At 42.2% G+C, this 17,642-nt stretch overlaps 1 protein-coding gene across 1 annotated transcript in view; it reads right to left on the bottom strand.

Annotated features, from left to right (window-relative positions):
* Positions 1–17,642, bottom strand: part of MUC2 (mucin 2, oligomeric mucus/gel-forming) — a 222,657-nt gene that overhangs the window by 112,659 nt on the left and 92,356 nt on the right. Inside the window, 5 exon segments of the mRNA XM_030202464.1 lie at positions 2,874–3,074; positions 5,222–5,268; positions 11,483–11,630; positions 14,092–14,223; positions 16,561–16,717. Coding sequence (XP_030058324.1) covers positions 2,874–3,074; positions 5,222–5,268; positions 11,483–11,630; positions 14,092–14,223; positions 16,561–16,717 — 685 coding nt within the window.

The following is a 17,642-nucleotide window of genomic DNA, read 5'->3' as shown; positions in this document are numbered from 1 at the left end:
GGTAGCCAACTGTTTTGGGGAGGCTAAAGGGGGCGGAGCTTACCTCTGTACTCTCCATGGAAGCGACGTCACGTCGCTGCCACGAAAGTAAAAAAGATAACACGCGCGCGCGGAGGGTGGGAGGGCGGGCGTGCTGGGGGTCACAAAACGGAAGTCCACGATTGGGCTGGGGAGTCTTAGCCTCCCCACGCCTCTTATAGGGGGCGCCTATGGTCCCAGGACAGATCCCTGAGGTACACCAACTGACAGTGGACTAGAGGTTGAGGAGGATCCACTGGAGTATACACTAAAGGTACACTGGGAGAGATAAGAAGAAAACCAGGAAAGAACAGAGCCCTGAAATCCAAGTGAGGACAGCGTATCAAGGAGTAGGCTGTGATCAACAGTGCCAAAAGCAGCAGATAGATCAAGAAGGATGAGGATAGAATAGAGACCTTTGGATCTGGCCAGGAACAGATCATTGAAGACTTTAGCAAGCGCTGTTTCAGTTGAATGAAGGGGGCAAAAGCCAGATTGAAGTGGATCAAGAACAGCTTGAGACGAAAGAAAGTCAAGGCAATGGCGATGAACAGCACGTTCAAGTATCTTGGATAGGAAAGGGAGGAGGGAGATGGGGCGATAGTTGGAAAGACAGGTAGGGTCCAATGAAGGTTTTTTAAGGAGTGGTGTGACTACGGCATGTTTGAAGGCATCAGGAACAGTCGCAGTGGACAGTGAAAGATTGAGGATATGACAGATAAAAGGGATAACAGTAGGAGAGATAGTGTTAAGTAGATGGGTGGGAATAGGATCAGAGGAACAGGTAGTTAGTTTCGAGGAGGAAAGAAGATGTGCAGTTTACTCTTCAGTGATTTCAGAAAAGGAAGAAAAGGAGGCAGGGATTGGAGGGTTGAGAGAATGGACTAAGGGAAGGAGAGGTGGAGGTGACCTGGTTGAGAATTCAAGTATAATCTTGTGAACCTGATCATGACAGATCTCAGCCAGAGTCTGGAGGGAAAGTGAAGGGGGAGATGGAGGTGAAGGCACTTTGAGGAAAGAGTTCAGTGTGGCAAAGAGACGTTGAGGGTTTGAGCCAAGAGAATTTGTCAACTGGATGTAATAGTCCTGTTTGGCAAGTAAAAGAGCAGACTGGAAGGAGGTCAGCAAGAATTTGAAATGTATGAAGTCAGCATGGGCACGGGATTTCAGCCAAAGGCGTTCGGTAGAGCGGGCACAGGAACGTAGGTAGCGGATTCTAGAGGCCAGCCAAGTCTGAGGTTTGGTACGTTTTACAGGACGGGGAACAGGAGGAGTGAGAGTATCCACAGCAGAGGAGAGAATATATCATAGGAAGAGACAGCCTCATTGACAGACTTGGATAACATAGTGGTAGAGAAGAGATTTGAAACATTAGAGGACAGAGTAGAAGGGTCAATAGCCTGAAGATTCCTAAATGTATTGATTAAGATTGGATGAGACTGGGGAGGAGGGTGTTTAAGTGTGAAAGTTATCAGATGATGGTCAGAGAGGGGAAGAGTTGAGGCACAGAAACTGGACAGTGAGCCGTTTGAGGAGAGGATAAGATCAAGACAGTGGCCATTCTGGTGTGTGGGGGCAGTGGAGCACAGTTGAAGTTTGAAAGAGGATGTTAAAGCAAGAAACTGCGAAGCATGAGTCAGAGGGATCATTAACATGAATGTTAAAATCCCCAAGAATGAGGGAAGGAGATGAAGATTCAACAAAGAAGGAAAGCCAAGCATCAAAGTCAGTGAGAAAGGAAGAAAGGGACTTAACAGGGGGTCCATAAATGACTGCTACTCGGAGAGGCAGAGGAGCAAATAGACGGATGGAGTGGACTTCAAAGGAAGAAAAACAGTGAGACTGAGGTAGAAGAAGAGGTTGAAATCTACAAGAGGGTGAAAGTAGTAGCCCGACACCACCTCCGCGGCCAACCGGGCGAGGAGTATGGGAGAAAAGATAACCTCCATGGCATAGGGCTGCGACTGAAGCAGAGTCTTCAGGGTAAAACCAAGTTTCAGTTAGGGCAAGCAGATGGAAAGTACGAGAGATAAAGAGGTCATGGGTGTAGGAAAGCTTGTTACAGACACAGCGGGCATTCCACAGAGCGCAAGGGAAAGGCAGGGAAGGAAGGGGGAGGAGAGGAACAGAAATTAGATTGGAGATATCACTGTGTGACCTGCACAAATAGGATGAGAGCTGAAGTGGAGGACCAGGATTGAGATTAATGTCCCCAGTGGAGAGCAGGAGAAGGAGCAAGAGAGTACGGAGAAGAGTAGGAGAGGTACGACGACAGCGACGAAGGCGAGATGTACTCAGATAGAAAGGAGATGGATGAATGGAAGGAAGGAAATGTTGAAGGTTGAGAGCTGAGAAAAAGGAAGAGGAAAAAAGAGATGGTGAGATGATGAATACAGAGGGTGAACAATGTGTTCCTGCAGTGTACAGTGGTTTCAGATGGAGAAACAAATTAGGAAGGGACAGTACCAAGAAGAAAAAGTGTACTGGAGCCATAAGTAGTAACTGGGAGAAAAATATATGTAAAGAGAAAAATACCCCGCACGCCTGCATCTAGAGCGGAGGCCCTGAGTGGATCGAAGTGGACCTGAGAGTCACCCCGGAGAAGGCTGTAAAGGATATGCAGATGAGCTGCAAGTCCTCCACAGCACCTGAAAGGCAGCCGGTGGTAGAGCTGGGCACCTCTCAGCTGAGGAAAGGCTTACTAGGGGTTAGGCTGAAGCCAGCATTCCTCCCCCTGAGGGTCGCCTGATCATAGCAAAAAAGCACCTGGAAACCCTGGGCACTTTTGACTCATCTAATGCAGACAGCAAGACAGGCTTCCAGCAGTGCAGACTTCTTGTAATCTGAAGTTTTACCTGTAGTGGGAGTGGTAGAGGTAGTGGTGGTAACTGCAGTGGTAGATAAAGTTGAGGTTGGTGCAGTGGTGCTACAGGGAACAACGCTGGACTGGGTGCCATTTTCTTCACATCTAATCTCACTGCAAAATCCTGCATTCTGTTCCTGGAAGATGACCTGACCCACTTGATAGCGTGTTCCATTATAGTCACAGTAACAAGCTGAAAAACAAAAAGGCACAATAAGAACCTATTCTGAAAAACACTGGTTAAAATTGATGATGCTACCAAATTCAGAGCAAAAGTGCTAGCCAGGGTCAAATGTGTCCAGTGCGGCCACACATTGTGCGAGTGAAGCTGGGGCACTAAACTTGAACCCTATCCATTAGTTTCCCTTGCCAGCGCATTGCTAGTGGGTGGGACAGAAGCAATTACAGCTTGTCACGCTCCTGATGCTAGCATATGGAGAGACAATCTCTTAACATAACATTGCCACATCTAAGCTGAAGATGAAGAGCAATGACATCAGTGTAATATTCATTTTTTCATTATCCCCAAATTTTGTGGTGCTATTCCATTTCTAACACTACTATTTTATTAACTTCTAAATCTGTAAACTGAGATGCCCTTTTACAAAGGCGCACAAGCACTACCGCCTGGCTATCATGTGCCCTGGGCAGTAATTCTATTTTTGGCATGTGCCCAAAAAACGCGGTAGAAAATATTTTCTATTTTCTACCACGGAGCCCTTACCCAGCGGTAATCAGCAGTTACCACACACTGCAAGCTTATCACTCGGTTAGTGTGTGACACCTTACTGCTAAATTAATGGGTGGTGTTAAGGTCTCAGGCCAAAAATGGACGTGCGCTGGTTTTTATTTTGCCACTTGTCCGTTTTCCGGCACACTAAAAAAATCCCCCTTTTTTCAGGTGCACTCAGGAAATGGACCAGTGTGCGTCCAAAATATGCACCTACACCAGCACAGGCCACTTTTGGGCATGTCTTAGTAAACAGACCCCTGAATGTTTACAGGATTGATAGCAAACAATGATTTCCATCGCAGTGTACACTCCAACTCAAGTTATTTTCCTTGCTTCTTTCTCCCTGACTCTCTTTAGGTACGTTCATAGCTTTCATCTTTGCCCTGAGCTGTCAGGTACTGGCCTATCAAGCCCATGTACATCTACTACTCTTCATATCTACTGTACTATATGTGCCGATTTTTTTAGGCATGATTTATAGAATTCATCTGATAAAGTTAATTCTATAAGACAGCACCTGGATTTTGGTATGAAGAAAGGGCTTATTTGAACCCTATTCTATGAAGAAAAGTAGGCACTTACGTTTCTTTATAAAATACTACAGTAAGTGGCCAAAAACAAGCCTATATTCAAAGTGTGAACACTTACGGGTGTCATAATGATGCATCTAGATTATAAGATGTTATTATTTACTTGAGCAAGTATGTATCCTCTGTATGCTCTATCCAAACTCAAACCATGTGAACCCCCACCTACAAGTGTGAACTTACAGAATAGCGTTCAGCTGGAAAAAGTCCATTTATTGACATATCAGCATTTGTGTGCATTCTTGCCAACTAAAACTAAGTGGTTCCTCATATAACTACCTTCTATATACTGTAGACATCAATTATGTGCTATTGGCAAATTATACGTTTTACATAAGCTGTACATTAAATAAAATTAGTAATATACAACAATGGAAAATCCTGGAGAGGGGCCATTCCTATATATAGGAATAGAATAAATATGGATCATTCATACATTTCTGACCATTATTTCTAAAATCTTATGCTTGGGTTCTCCTCCATATCTAACCAATCTTATTACTCTCTACTGTCCTGCAAGTGAGCTTTGTTCCGCATTTGACTCCCGTCTGTTTGTACCATCTGTTCACTGTGCCCGCCTTAGCTCCACATGTGCTTCTGCATTCTTCTGTTTGGCCCCTTTCCTCTGGAATTCTTTACCCCCTCCTTTGAAGACTGAGCTCTCGTTCTCTCATTTTCGCTGTCTTCTTAAAGCCCATTTGTTTTCTCAGGCATTTCCTTAACCCTTAATTTCTTTTTTCCTCAACTAAAGATCCAGCAAATGGCACTGGTTTCACAGGTGGGCTTGTAGATAGAGACTAACATGCATCGCTTGGATCATTCAAACCTATGCATATTGTTTTATGCCAAAATATTAACTGCAGATACAGCAGACATTGGGCAATAATAAAGCAAACTTAGAGTTACAGTTTTACTTTGATTATTGTACAAGTTCTGCAGGTACATAGTACCCATAGATTTTGCACCTAGAGATTCAGGATGATATATGCCACAAGATGTATTATGAATAGTTGGACTTACCGGATACATTGTAGGAACAGTTAACCTTTCCTTCAAAGGTACAGATGCTAACAATAGAAATGATTGAGAACTTATTAATTGCAATTTCTTAAAAGTAGACATTTATATTTATTTGCATATGTATTAATGACATCACATTTTATGAACCGTTCATCTGTCTTTCATTCTCTTTGCTAAGACAAGATAGCATTTGAATTATGAGCTAAAGAAGGCAAGTTGGCGTTTTCAGCAAAGCTCTCAAATCTAAGGTTAGAAATTGCAGTCTAATCCTGCTAAATAATCCAATGCACTATCCTTTGCTAATTAAACCCTAGGTAATAATCGATGTTAATATGTTATGGAACATTTATTTATTAATTTATTTAAAACATTTATAACCCACACAATCCGTAGAGCACTTGCCAGTTTACAGTAAGTACATTCACAGTGATGAAATGACAAATCATAACAAAAACATAACCATCACTTACATACTATACCAAGGATTCCACACACAGTAAGCAAACTAATATCAACTACACATTACTCACTATCCAGCTTATAATCGAAAGTAATCGCCGGCTATTTCCCGACACAAATCGGGATATGGCCGGCGATTTCGCAAAAGCGGCGAAAAGCATATATTCGAAAGCTACATTTGTGATAGCTTCGCCGCTTTCCCTTCGCCTCGCCGGTGAAAGTTCAAAGGGGCGTGTTGGCGGCGAAGTGAAGGCGGGACATGGGCAGGCTTGGGCGTGGCTACCAGATGGCCAGCTTTCGCGGATAATGGTAAAATAAAACCCGGCGATAAGCAGTATTTCGCCGGGTTTACTTGGTCCTTTTATTTTCACGACCAAGCCTCAAAAAAGTGCCCCAACTGACCAGATGACCACCAGAGGGAATGGGGGATAACCTCCCCTTACTCCCCCAGTGGTCGCCAACCCCTCCCACACTAAAATTATTAAAATATAAACCTTTTTTGCCAGCCTGTATGCCAGCCTCAAATGTCATACCCAGCACCCAGACAGCAGTATGCAGGTCCCTGGAACAGTTGTTGTTGGTTGCAGTGGACTGCAGAAAGGCAGAGCCAGGCCCATCCCCCCCCCTACCTGTTCCACTTGTGGTGGGTAATGTTGAGCCCTCCCAAACCCCCCAAAACCCACTGTACCCACATGTAGGTGCCCCCCTTCAGCCCTTAGGGCTAGGGTAATGGTGCACACTTGTGGGCAGTGGGTTTTGGGGGGGATTTGGGGGACTCAGCACACAAGGGAAGGGTGCTATGCACCTGGAAGCTAATTTGGTTGTTTATAAAAGATGTTTGAAGTGCCCCCTAGGGTGCCCGGTTGGTGTCCTGGCATGTGAGGGGGACCATTGCACTACAAATGCTGGCTCCTCCCACGGCCAAATGCCTTGGATTTCACCGGGTTTGAGATCGCCGGCAGATTTTTCCATTATTGCGGAAAAACAAAAGTGGCGATCTCAAACCCGGCGAAATCCAAGGCATTTCGCCGGCCCACACCATATTATCGAAAAAAAAGATGGCAGGCCATCTTTTTTGAAAATACGGTTCTGGCCAGCTGTTGCGCCGCCGCCAAAATAGATCGCCGGCGACCTATTTCGCCGGCGACGTTCGATTATTCCCCTCTATTTTACCAAAGCAGATATGACTCCTACCTAAACAGAGGCTTACTGGTCGCCAAATGCTTCTAAGAATAACAATGTTTTAAGCTCCCTCCTAAAGTAATCTAAGGCCTTCAAAGACCTGATGTACATAGGCAACTCGTTCCACAATTTTGGCCCCTCAACTTTAAAAGAAGACCTGAAATATTCATCTAGGTTAATAACCTGAAAAGATTGCACTTCCAAAAGGTTAGCGTTAGATCTCATATCTCTTGCAGGTTGGTATGCTCTTAAGGAAGTGGATAGAACAGGAGAAATCAGATGATTTCACACATTGAAAACTAACAATAAAACCTTAAAAGCAATCCTCTGTTTGAAAGGGAGCCAATGTAATGTTTTTAAAATAGGAGTACCAATCTCAATGGTTTCTTCTCAATATATTTTTTCTGGAACCTCTACAATTTCCCTCTATACCACACTCAGTGTCCAGACTCAAAACTTAAAATACTATAGTATCTTCACTTATTCCAAGAGTGTTTTATCTACTTCGTAGTGACATCAGTTGTGCTCATTGCCAACAATGTTTTTATGGCAATGGATCAAGCACATACTTCTTCATTGGCTCACATTTAATGCCACTTTTAATTGTTTTATTTTCCAAATAACTCAGTTCCTCAGGTCCAAAGTCCACCACCCTAACCACTAGGCCACTCCTATATATATAGGAGGAACTGAGTTCGATTCCCACTTCAGCCACAGGCAGCTCCTTGTGACTCTGGGCAAGTCACTTAACCCTCCATTGCCCCATGTAAGCCACATTGAGCCTGCCATGAGTGGGAAAGCACAGGGTACAAATGTAACAAAAAAATATATATATATATTACTTCAAATACTCATCTTTTATGAGCTGCGTCAGGTCAGGGGATTGCTGTTAACATATATATAGAGTGGAGGAGTGGCCTAGTGGTTAAGGTGGTGGACTTTGGTCCTGAGGAACTGAGTTCAATTCCCACTTCAGGCACAGGCAGCTCCTTGTGACTCTGGGCAAGTCACTTAACTCTCCATTGCCCCAGGTACAAATAAGTACCTGTATATAATATGTAAGCTGCATTGAGCCTGCCATGAGTGGGAAAGTGCAGGGTACAAATGTAACAAAACAAAAAAAAAAATATATATATATAAAATAAGTTATTTGGAATATAAAACAATTAAAAGTGGCATTAAAAGTGAGCCAATGAAGAAGTATGTGCTTGATCCATTGCCATAAAAACATTGTTGGCAATGAGCACAACTGATGTCACTACGAAGTAGATAAAACACTCTTGGAATAAGTGAAGATACTATAGTGTTTTGAGTCTGGGAACTGGGTGTGGTATAGAGTTGCCCCATGTAAGCCGCATTGAGCCTGCCATGAGTGGGAAAATGCAGGGTACAAATGTAACAAAAAAAAATAGGAGTGACATGCATATACTGGGAATAGCCATAAAGGACTCTGGCTGCAGTGTTTTGAGCAACCTGCAAGGCTTTTAAAATATTCCCATACCAATAAAATGTGGTTAGTTCTAATTCCCTGACCCTTGTAATGCAAACCAAAGGCAGGGGTCAATATTTCCATAGTGAAGTGAATTCCTGCAGTATAAAGGCAACAGAAAGGTGAAAGCTGCATAGACAGCAGGCGAGAATAATTTACTTGTTCCTATTTTGGAGGGGTTGTAAAAATACATTTCTCGTTTCTTTCATAAACACTCTGCACTCTCAAATAGTTATCTTAGCCTCATCTTGTTAGAACAAGAGTTCTCAAACTCAGTCCTCAGGATGCACATAACCAGTCAGGTTTTCAGGATATCCATGAAGAATATGCTTCAGATAGATTTGACTGAAATGGGGATAGTACATATAAATTTATTTCATGCATATTCATTGTGTCTCGAGGATTGAGTTGAAAACCACTGCTTTAGAATGATTTGTTAGACTCTGGTTATATTGGAAAAGAATTGTTTGACCAGGAAAACCAGATTAAATCACATGCTTTATTCTAAAATTACTCTCAGAAGTACAGGTAAGAAAATTAACTTGCCTAAGATCATGCAGAGGGTCAGTGGCATCTTGACCTTTAGCCCTAGGACTTCTAAGGGAGTCAAAACCCAATCACTAAGGGGCCCTTTTATAAGCCTAACATGGGCTTACTGCATGCTATCCTGGAACTACTGCCGGCCCAACGTGGCCACCGACGGTAGTTCCAGCTCTAGTGTGCGCTACTTCCATCTTGCCGTAAAATTTTTTTATAGTACGGTACTAACCTGGCAGTAATTGGGCATCCTGGGAGCCCTTACTGTCACCTCAATGGGTGGTGGTAAGTGCTCCCCGCTGCATGGTCACGCGGTAAGAGTTATCTTATCGCATGGCCATTTTTTGGGAGGCATTTTTACACGTTGCGGTAAAAAGGGCCCTGGCGCAGGGAAAAATGACCCCTGTCGCTACCACAGAGCCCTTTTTCCCATAGCTTATTAAAAGGACCCCTAAGTCACTCCTACCGTGAGTTGCACTTTCAGTCTAGTTTAGATCACCTTCATGTGCTATGAGTGTAGCCAACGTGCACATCTACATGCAGATTTTATTACAATTACTGGCATGCATTACTTGTTCACATGGAGCTCATTTACATGATCAGTGTGCAGTAAGTGTGTACTTGTGCACACACAACCCTTTTCATACTACCAGCATGCTCTAAGTTTGTACTAAGGATGTCCTCAGGCAAAATAATTCCAGTTCGTTTTTGGAGTTCCCAATTTTGGGGCTCTTTTTAGTCCGTTTCATACATTTGTTTTAGTCAAAAATGTTGAACAAGCATCAAAACTTTTTAACATTCATAAATCAATTGTCTGTGTGCCGATTCATAGTTTGATATCTGTTAAATTGATTACATGTGCCCAGGATTTTTTCAGGCACACTAAGGAACTGAATGCCTGCAGCTAACGAATGCAGATCCCTAGTGTGTACCAAACCTAATCCAATTTAAACTATCAACATGAAGTAGCTATGTACCTGTGCACAAACATCTCAGTGAGAAAAGCCTGCGGGAGGGTAATTTTAGAACAGGCCGTGAAGACACCGAGGTACACACGTCACACCTATATGCTCATAAACTTTTATAAAATTACCCCATCAGAAAGTAAGTGCACACATGTATACCTGCTTTTAAGCCTAAGGCTGTGCATACAAGTAAGTAATTTATAATATAGACATATGTGACCATCACTGGGAAAAGGTGACTAAAGTTGCTAGAAACAAAAAATAAGGTTTTGATGAAATCTATTACAGTAATCGATTTATAATACAACAGTCCAAATCCCATCCCAAAGTTACAGAAGTTCAAACATGTAATTTTTACAGGCTGTTTATGGACCATGACATGGTAAATCGGTCAATCTCAACATTTTGCACCTGAGACTTTAGTCACCTTTTCCCAGAGATCATCACAGATATCTCATAATTCCATTCCAACTTCACCCAACCGTCACCCCCGAGAATACCTATGTATACACTGTATAAAAGCATACACTAGGCATCAGCAGTGCAGGGAATTTTGTAAATCCTGTACATTCTTTGGTATTTGTTTTCCAGCTAATTAGGGAGGTTTAGGGACCAAAATAAATCAGTATTAATCAGTGTTTTTTCACCACAGGTACTATTGCTGAGCACCTTCCCTGGTGGAATAAAGTATGCAGGGGTATGTCACTTAGGAGCTGTTAGCTCAGAAAAAAAAACACAAAAACTGAGTAGAGAATACAAGACAAGTCACAGAAAGTGGAAGCAGGGGAAGTGGTGTTTTCGTAGTGTTTACCCAATAAACATTTATTTCAATTTGTTTTACAAAGGGGGTGATTTATCACTATTTATCCATTAAAACCTAAAATCATAAGCCCTAGTTATGAAATTGACTTCTAAATGGATGCAGTAAGCACATACCTGTTCTCATACATCTTCTTTACAGTGCCAGTATGCTCAGTGGTGTGCTGAAGCGGGTTCTCACAGGCTCACCAGAGCCGCTTGTTAAGTTTTTAAGAATCTTAGGAACCAATTGTTAAAGTAGCCCCCCCCCCCCCCCCCCCAATGGCTACTTTAACAACTGGCTCCCAAAATGTAGGCTTGGGCCCCCTCCTGAATTCTCTTTTACTTTGCTGGCGGGGATGCTGAGCCCTGCCAGCCAAGTAAATAGACTGCTGCTGCTCCCCGATCCTTGTGCAGGCTGGGACTTCTCCTGCATGTGAGAGAAGTCCCAGCATGCTGCTCAGAGCAGTAAACAAGCAGCGGGGAGTGGTGGCAGTCCATTTATTGGCTGGTGGGGCTCAGCATCCCTGCCAGCAAAGGTATGCCTAGTGTACCCGCACGAGGGGGAGGGGAGAGAGAGGCATGCTTTGGCCTCTCCAGTCCACCCCTGTCTCCTCCCTAATTACAGGGCTGGCTATGCCCAGAGAGAGAGCCTGTTGTTAAAAATTTACCAGCTGTAATGAGTTTGTCTTGTTGGGCAGACTGAATGGACCGTATTGGTCTTTATCTGCTGTCATACACTATGTTACTATGTGGAAGTAGGCAGTAAGCTGCCTGAGTTAATGTACCAGCAGATCCTATGCACAGTTGGCATTTGGGAAGTGTACATACCATGTCGTGCAGTTCTCTTCAGTAGGAATAAACTCATTCTCTGTGTAGTGGGTACCATTTATATAACAGCCACATTGCTCTTCAGTCACACACTTTCTTTTCTCTTCATCAAAGATGGGTCTGTCAGGAGGACATCTGGGGTAGCAGCCTATCCAGCATGGATCAAACAGGACACATTGCATTAAGATATGTTCATTGTTGCTATTATGTACTTGTAACAACTACAGAACACATGTTATGAGAGAATTTTGCTTGTTGGTTGATGAAAAAAATGCTATTCTATAAGCTGCACTTAAAGTTAGGCACGGTTTAAAGAATAAAGCTTATGCCCAGGAGTCACACCTAACTTTAGGCACAGCTATTTGCACCAACTAAAATGTGATGCGAATGCACATGCCTGAATTAGGTGTGTATCCCCGTTATTCTATAATAACGCGTGTTAATTTTAGGAATGCCCTTGTTCCACCCATGGCCCTCCCATTTCTGCACCCTCTTTTTCAACTCACGCGTCAAATTTAGGTGCAGATCCCATGCTTGAACTTATACATATAAATGCCAATTAAATCTAATTAGTGCCAATAATTGCTTGTTAAAAAGCCAATTATTGGTGTTAATTAGCTTGTTTTTCAATTAAATTGCACGTACAAATTGGGCATCTGCTCAAATTTGCATGCACAATTCTTAGTGACTTTTATAAAATTAGGGGGTTAATGCTGGGTTTATGCAAACATTATAAACTGCTGAATGCTCAAAGGGCTCACACGCCAGTGTTAATTTGCATGCTAAAAATGGCTGCAAATCACATTAAAATGTATTAAAATGGATGCTAATGAGGTCAGTAAGTATTTCTTCCCAATGCACAAATGAAAGTGCTGCTATGCACATAAGGAAATGATGGTCCATAATGCCAAAAACTTACCACCACGTCAAGGGCAGCATAGAAGGTTTTCAAGAGAAGATTTCTTGTCAATTTTTTGCATTGAACTATGGGTTTTGTCTTCTTTTGTAAGCAGAAAGAAACCCATTCATCTTTAAGCAAGTCTGAGCAAAACTGAAAGCGCACATTGGCACTTGTTTTTCTGCATTTAAATGTGAGCCTTTCAAAAATTTTAAATTCAAACAATTTTTGAAAGTCTCATATTTAAAAGCACAGACAAACAGCGCCAATGTGTGCTTGCACTTCCTGTTTTGTCTGGACATGTGCACAAGAGCCACGTTTGCCACAAAATCCTTGTGCATATGTGCCAGACGCGTTCCTCCTCTTGCTTTTGATTTGTTAGCATGAATTAACCACACATATTATTTGCATATAATTTCCTTTGACCATTGCTTAGCTATTTTTCTGCACTGTTGTTGTGCTACAGGGTTTTACATTGTGGGCTTTAGTGCCTAGCTTTGAGCATCAGCCACTTGAAGGATTAATGTGTCTGTTTACCAATGTGTCCTGAAACTGTGTTATTGTACAGTTTTTATATTGCAAGAAAAATTCTGAAGGATTTACTAAACCATGATGCCCTAATACTGCATTTTTGTCAATGTTGTGATTTTTTTCTTCTGTTGCTGTGGTCAGGAAATTCACATTTTCCTGGTTGCAGCAAGGTATAGTAACTAGAACCACCATTTTTTTTTAATAGGCTGGCCCAGGAAACCCCTTCATTCCATCTGCACCTCTTTCCTGCCCTTTGAAAAATAAAATTGGATATTCCCTGCAGCTCTCCTTCTCCATTCAGAAGCTTGGCCCCTTGTGGGCCAAAGCACCCCCCCCCCCCAAGTGATTCCCCAAGCAAACTTGAAATCCCATAAGAGCATCAGTAATCCCAAATTCCTTCTTCCCGAGCAGTATCATTTTACAAAATGGTGCCATTGGACACTAGATGCTGCTTTTGCTCTGCACATGCAGGGTGGGCATTCAACTCTAAGGGGTCCTTTTACTAAACTGCAGGAAAAGGGACCTTACGGTAGCAGCAGGGGCCATTTTTTCTGCATGCCAGGGCCCTTTTTACCGCAGTGGGTAAAAAGCCCCCCCCCCCCCCCCCCCAAATGGCCAGGCGGTAAGATAACTCTTACTGCATGGCCATACGGCGGGAAGCACTTACTGCCACCCACTGAGGTGGTGGTAAGGGCTCCTGCGGTAACCCAACAGTAACCAGGCAGTGAACAGCAATGCCCAGTTACCACCGGGTTAGTGATATGCTAGAAAAAAACACTTTAAAAAACATCAAATTCCCCGGCTGAATATTGACCCAAAGCTTTTCATCACTTTTTTTTTTGGCATAACTTTCTACGAGTTCATTTCAATCAGTACAAAACAATAACACAAGAGCAAAGAAACAAAACAAAACGGGAAAGTAGGACCAAGGATTAAGATGTAAAATGAGAAAGCTTAGTAGGAGGAAAATAAGGGGCAAAGAATAACTTTTCTTTAATGAACAGAAAGTTTTTGAAAGCTATTGAGTTTTAGATGCTTTGTTCTATCAGCAAGCATGTTTCGAGAGTTCTAGAAGTCTGGGGTGATGCTTGTCTGATGTGGTTCAGAAGAACGAGAGCTGGTTCTCCTTTGTACCCTCTTCGTGCTAAGTAGTGGAATGTCAAGAGCATAAGGATCTCACCTTCCAGGTGGGTGACTGTCACGTTACTATAGATGTTATTGATGGAGCGACAAGTTAAGATGCTATGGTTTCCACATGGCTCATAGTGCCAATCACACTCATCTGGTGGGTTGTAATAGTCACAGAAAATTGCTAAAGAAAGAGAGATTATGACATGAGATAAATTCATTCATAAGCAGAGAAAACATCATTGCTTCCTTCCTCTTAACTGGCAGCCAAAACAGTGTCCCAGTGTTTAGCTTAATCAAGGTAGATGCTGCCATATTTTCTACCAGTATATGGAGCCTGGATATCTGACCCCAGATGATGCGTGGTGCTATCCCAAACTTGCGATGCAGTATAAACAGCAGTGAGTTGGTAGAAAGCATAAACAAATCATTATCAAAATTAGTGGGCCAGATGGCCTGGCAAATGTATGAGGATCTGAAATGAGTACAGATAGGAGAAACAGGTGGATTTTTTTTCATGATGCTGCCAGCTCTTACTGAATTTAATATAATGGTTTCAATTTGCTTTATGTGTAGTATTCTCTGTAAATAAACTATCATGTGTAATAAAACCATTCAAAGTGCAATATCTTTTCAGGACACCCATCTAGACCTTCCCTGTAAAGGCTTAGGAGGCAATTTTACAACTGGGAGCCACAATTTGGGCATTAATGATGAGGTTAATGTTTTTCTTCTCTGGTATATATGACCTTCAACATGATCTCAGTATTTCTGTTGCTTCTATGGACTATCTCATGTTCTCCCAGAACACATATTAAAAATATATTCTCTGTATTACCTACACTAGAGAAATCTATTTTTATCAGCAGCTTTTTTTCCCTAAATAATTTCTATGCTAGTGAAATGATGTGTGCTTAGTCTATCAATACAGCAATCCTAGGGGCCCTTTTACTAAGACATGTAAGCATCTACGTGCACCAAAATGGACAGTTACTGCATGCCTCTTGCAGTAATTCCATTTTTGGTGCACAGCCAAAAAATAATTTTTATTTTCAGCTGTGTGTATCGCTGCACACCAAGTTGCATTTGCCGCGCGTAGGTCATTACTGCCCGGTTACCGCGTGAGACTTTACCGCAAGGTCAATGGCTGGTGGTAAGCTCACAGACCCAAAATGGATGCATGATAATTTTGATTTTGCAGTACATCCATTTGTGGCAAAAATATTTAAAAAGGCCTTTTTTACAGGCGTGCTGAAAACTGGATCGGTGCATGCCCAAAACCCGCGCCTACACTACCACAAGTCATTTTTCAGCGTACCTTAGTATATGGACCCCCCAATTTGCTAAATTATATTGTACCATTTTGGTATTTGCTATATCTATCAACTCTCTTCAGGTTTGCTGTAGTAAAAGTTTCTTTCTTATCAAGGGATTTTTCTGCAGCTCTGTTGCAGTGAGTAATCTATTGTGCACTGTAAATTTATTTTTCCATCCATACAAAGAAGGTAATTTTATAAGAGGATATATACCCACTCTGGGATATTTTAGTCATTCATACACAGATATGGCCATATTTTGAAATGACTTCCTTCCACTGATTAGAATGGAAACTTCTTTTGTTAAATTGAAGTCAATACTGAAAACCCTTTTTTTTTCAGTTGGCATTCGGGTCTTCAGATGCGTTTGTGGTTCCTTCCCCCCCCCCCCCCCCCCCAACCTGTGCTCATGGTGGCGGGACCACCAGCAGCTACTCTAGCTTCCCTGTGTATGAATGATTAATGTCTTTTTAAAAATAGAGTTCTTTTCTATTTATATTTTACATTTATTTGGTATTTTATTGTGAACCACTGAAATCATTTGGTTATGTAAAGGCGGTATATCAAATTTTCGATAAACTAGTAACATACATACATAAATGACCTCTTATAAAGAACTACTGGCACAAAAGTATGCACTTTGAAATGATGGTGTAAACTTTGCTGGTGGCTGTGCACAGGGGGTGGAGTTACAGAAGAGCACACTAGTGCCCATACTTGACAAATATTGGCACAGATGTTTATACCAGCCATAGGAGAGTTGTAAACGTTTCACACCTGCCACAGGCTGCTTTATAGAATAGGCTTCAAATGGGTGCCTTAAATGTCACTTTAACTAGGTGCTCCCTTGTAAAATTGCCCAACATGTGGGCAAAAAACTCTTTTCTGAATAATTTCTCTTTGCCTAAAGTAATTGACCCCCCTGCTAGACTCTTCCAATACATCACAAGTCTGCTCTCTCTAGCCTCCTCATTCAGTTATCACCAGCTCTCGGATTCATGTAATTACTTCCTCAAACTGAATATCCCTGTTACAATCAATATCTACTGTATAATTAAAGCATTACTATGCATTATACATGTAATGTTGTTCATCTTGAGTGGGAAAATGCAAATAAGTGTTCTCGTACATCATGCATGTGTCTTGTGCAAGGTGACTTTACAAGAAATTGTGCCATGCAAAGATCTGAAAGGCACTGCACTTACGACATATATCAGGTGTCCTCCAGTACACACAGGCCTCAGCTTTGGTGCATTCCTGGGCATACGCAGCCACTGCAGTACAGAAACACTCACAGTCTCCACCGCTGTCACAGGAGCAGGCATCGTGCACACAGGCTTCATAAAATGGATTTGGATCTACCTATTAAATGGGACAAATGTATACACTATATTCTGGACTTTCTTAGGAGGTACTAGACATAAAGACCAAAGAAATAGTTTTGTTGTTTATAATTCTTGGATTAAAACAGTGCATTTTATTTAAATTGCATTCCACTAGTGTTTGCATTAAGTGATACAGATGCAGCCACCTGTGTGGTGGATGACTTAACTGTGATTTATATCACATAATCTAAATAAGACCTGAAATAGAAAGTTGATAGAAGGGGAGAAGGAGGAGTGCTACATGCAGTGGTAAGAGAGGCTTGAAGGCACATGCCCAAAGAGGTATGTCCAAAGGGGAATGCCCCTTTGGAAGCATTCCAATGTTTTACTGGTACAACGCTGGAACCATACTGAAGCTGTGCTGAAATTCCAGCAGTGGTGTTAGTTATCATTGCTGGTGAAGGATTAACTCAAGTTATTATTCTGTAATATGGTAAAGTGTAAGAGTAAATCGAGGCGCTCTCTCTCTCTCTCTCTCTCTCTCTCTCTCTCAAGTACTGTGGGGCCTGTTGATAAACATATGTGAATAGTCAAGCCTGGGGATAAATCAGTCCGGAGTTATTAATTTTTTTTTCTGAGGGGTCTCTCTTAGTTCGGGCAGCAGCGAGCAGCTAGATTCAAATCAAAATAGGTCCTCACATTCACACAAACTGAAGGAAATAATAGGAGGTATTTCTACCAGCAGGGAGAGTGGATAGTTTTCAAATAGTCTATTTGCTCAGGTTATTCTGGGAGGGGTGGTTTGGGAGTGATCATAATTGTTGCTGGTGAAGAGGCCTAAAAGATAATTGGAGAGAGTACAAGGCACAAAGTTTGTGTAGGTATCTAATATCCCTTGCACTGGTCCTGATTAGATACTATGGGGTTGATATTCAGCTGGTGGCGCTCAGCGTTTTACTAAC

Source organism: Microcaecilia unicolor, chromosome 4 (assembly GCF_901765095.1).
Source record: "Microcaecilia unicolor chromosome 4, aMicUni1.1, whole genome shotgun sequence".
Lineage (NCBI taxonomy): Eukaryota > Metazoa > Chordata > Amphibia > Gymnophiona > Siphonopidae > Microcaecilia > Microcaecilia unicolor.
The sequence above is the reverse complement of the archived record's forward strand: the minus strand, read 5'-3'. Positions and strand labels throughout refer to the sequence as shown.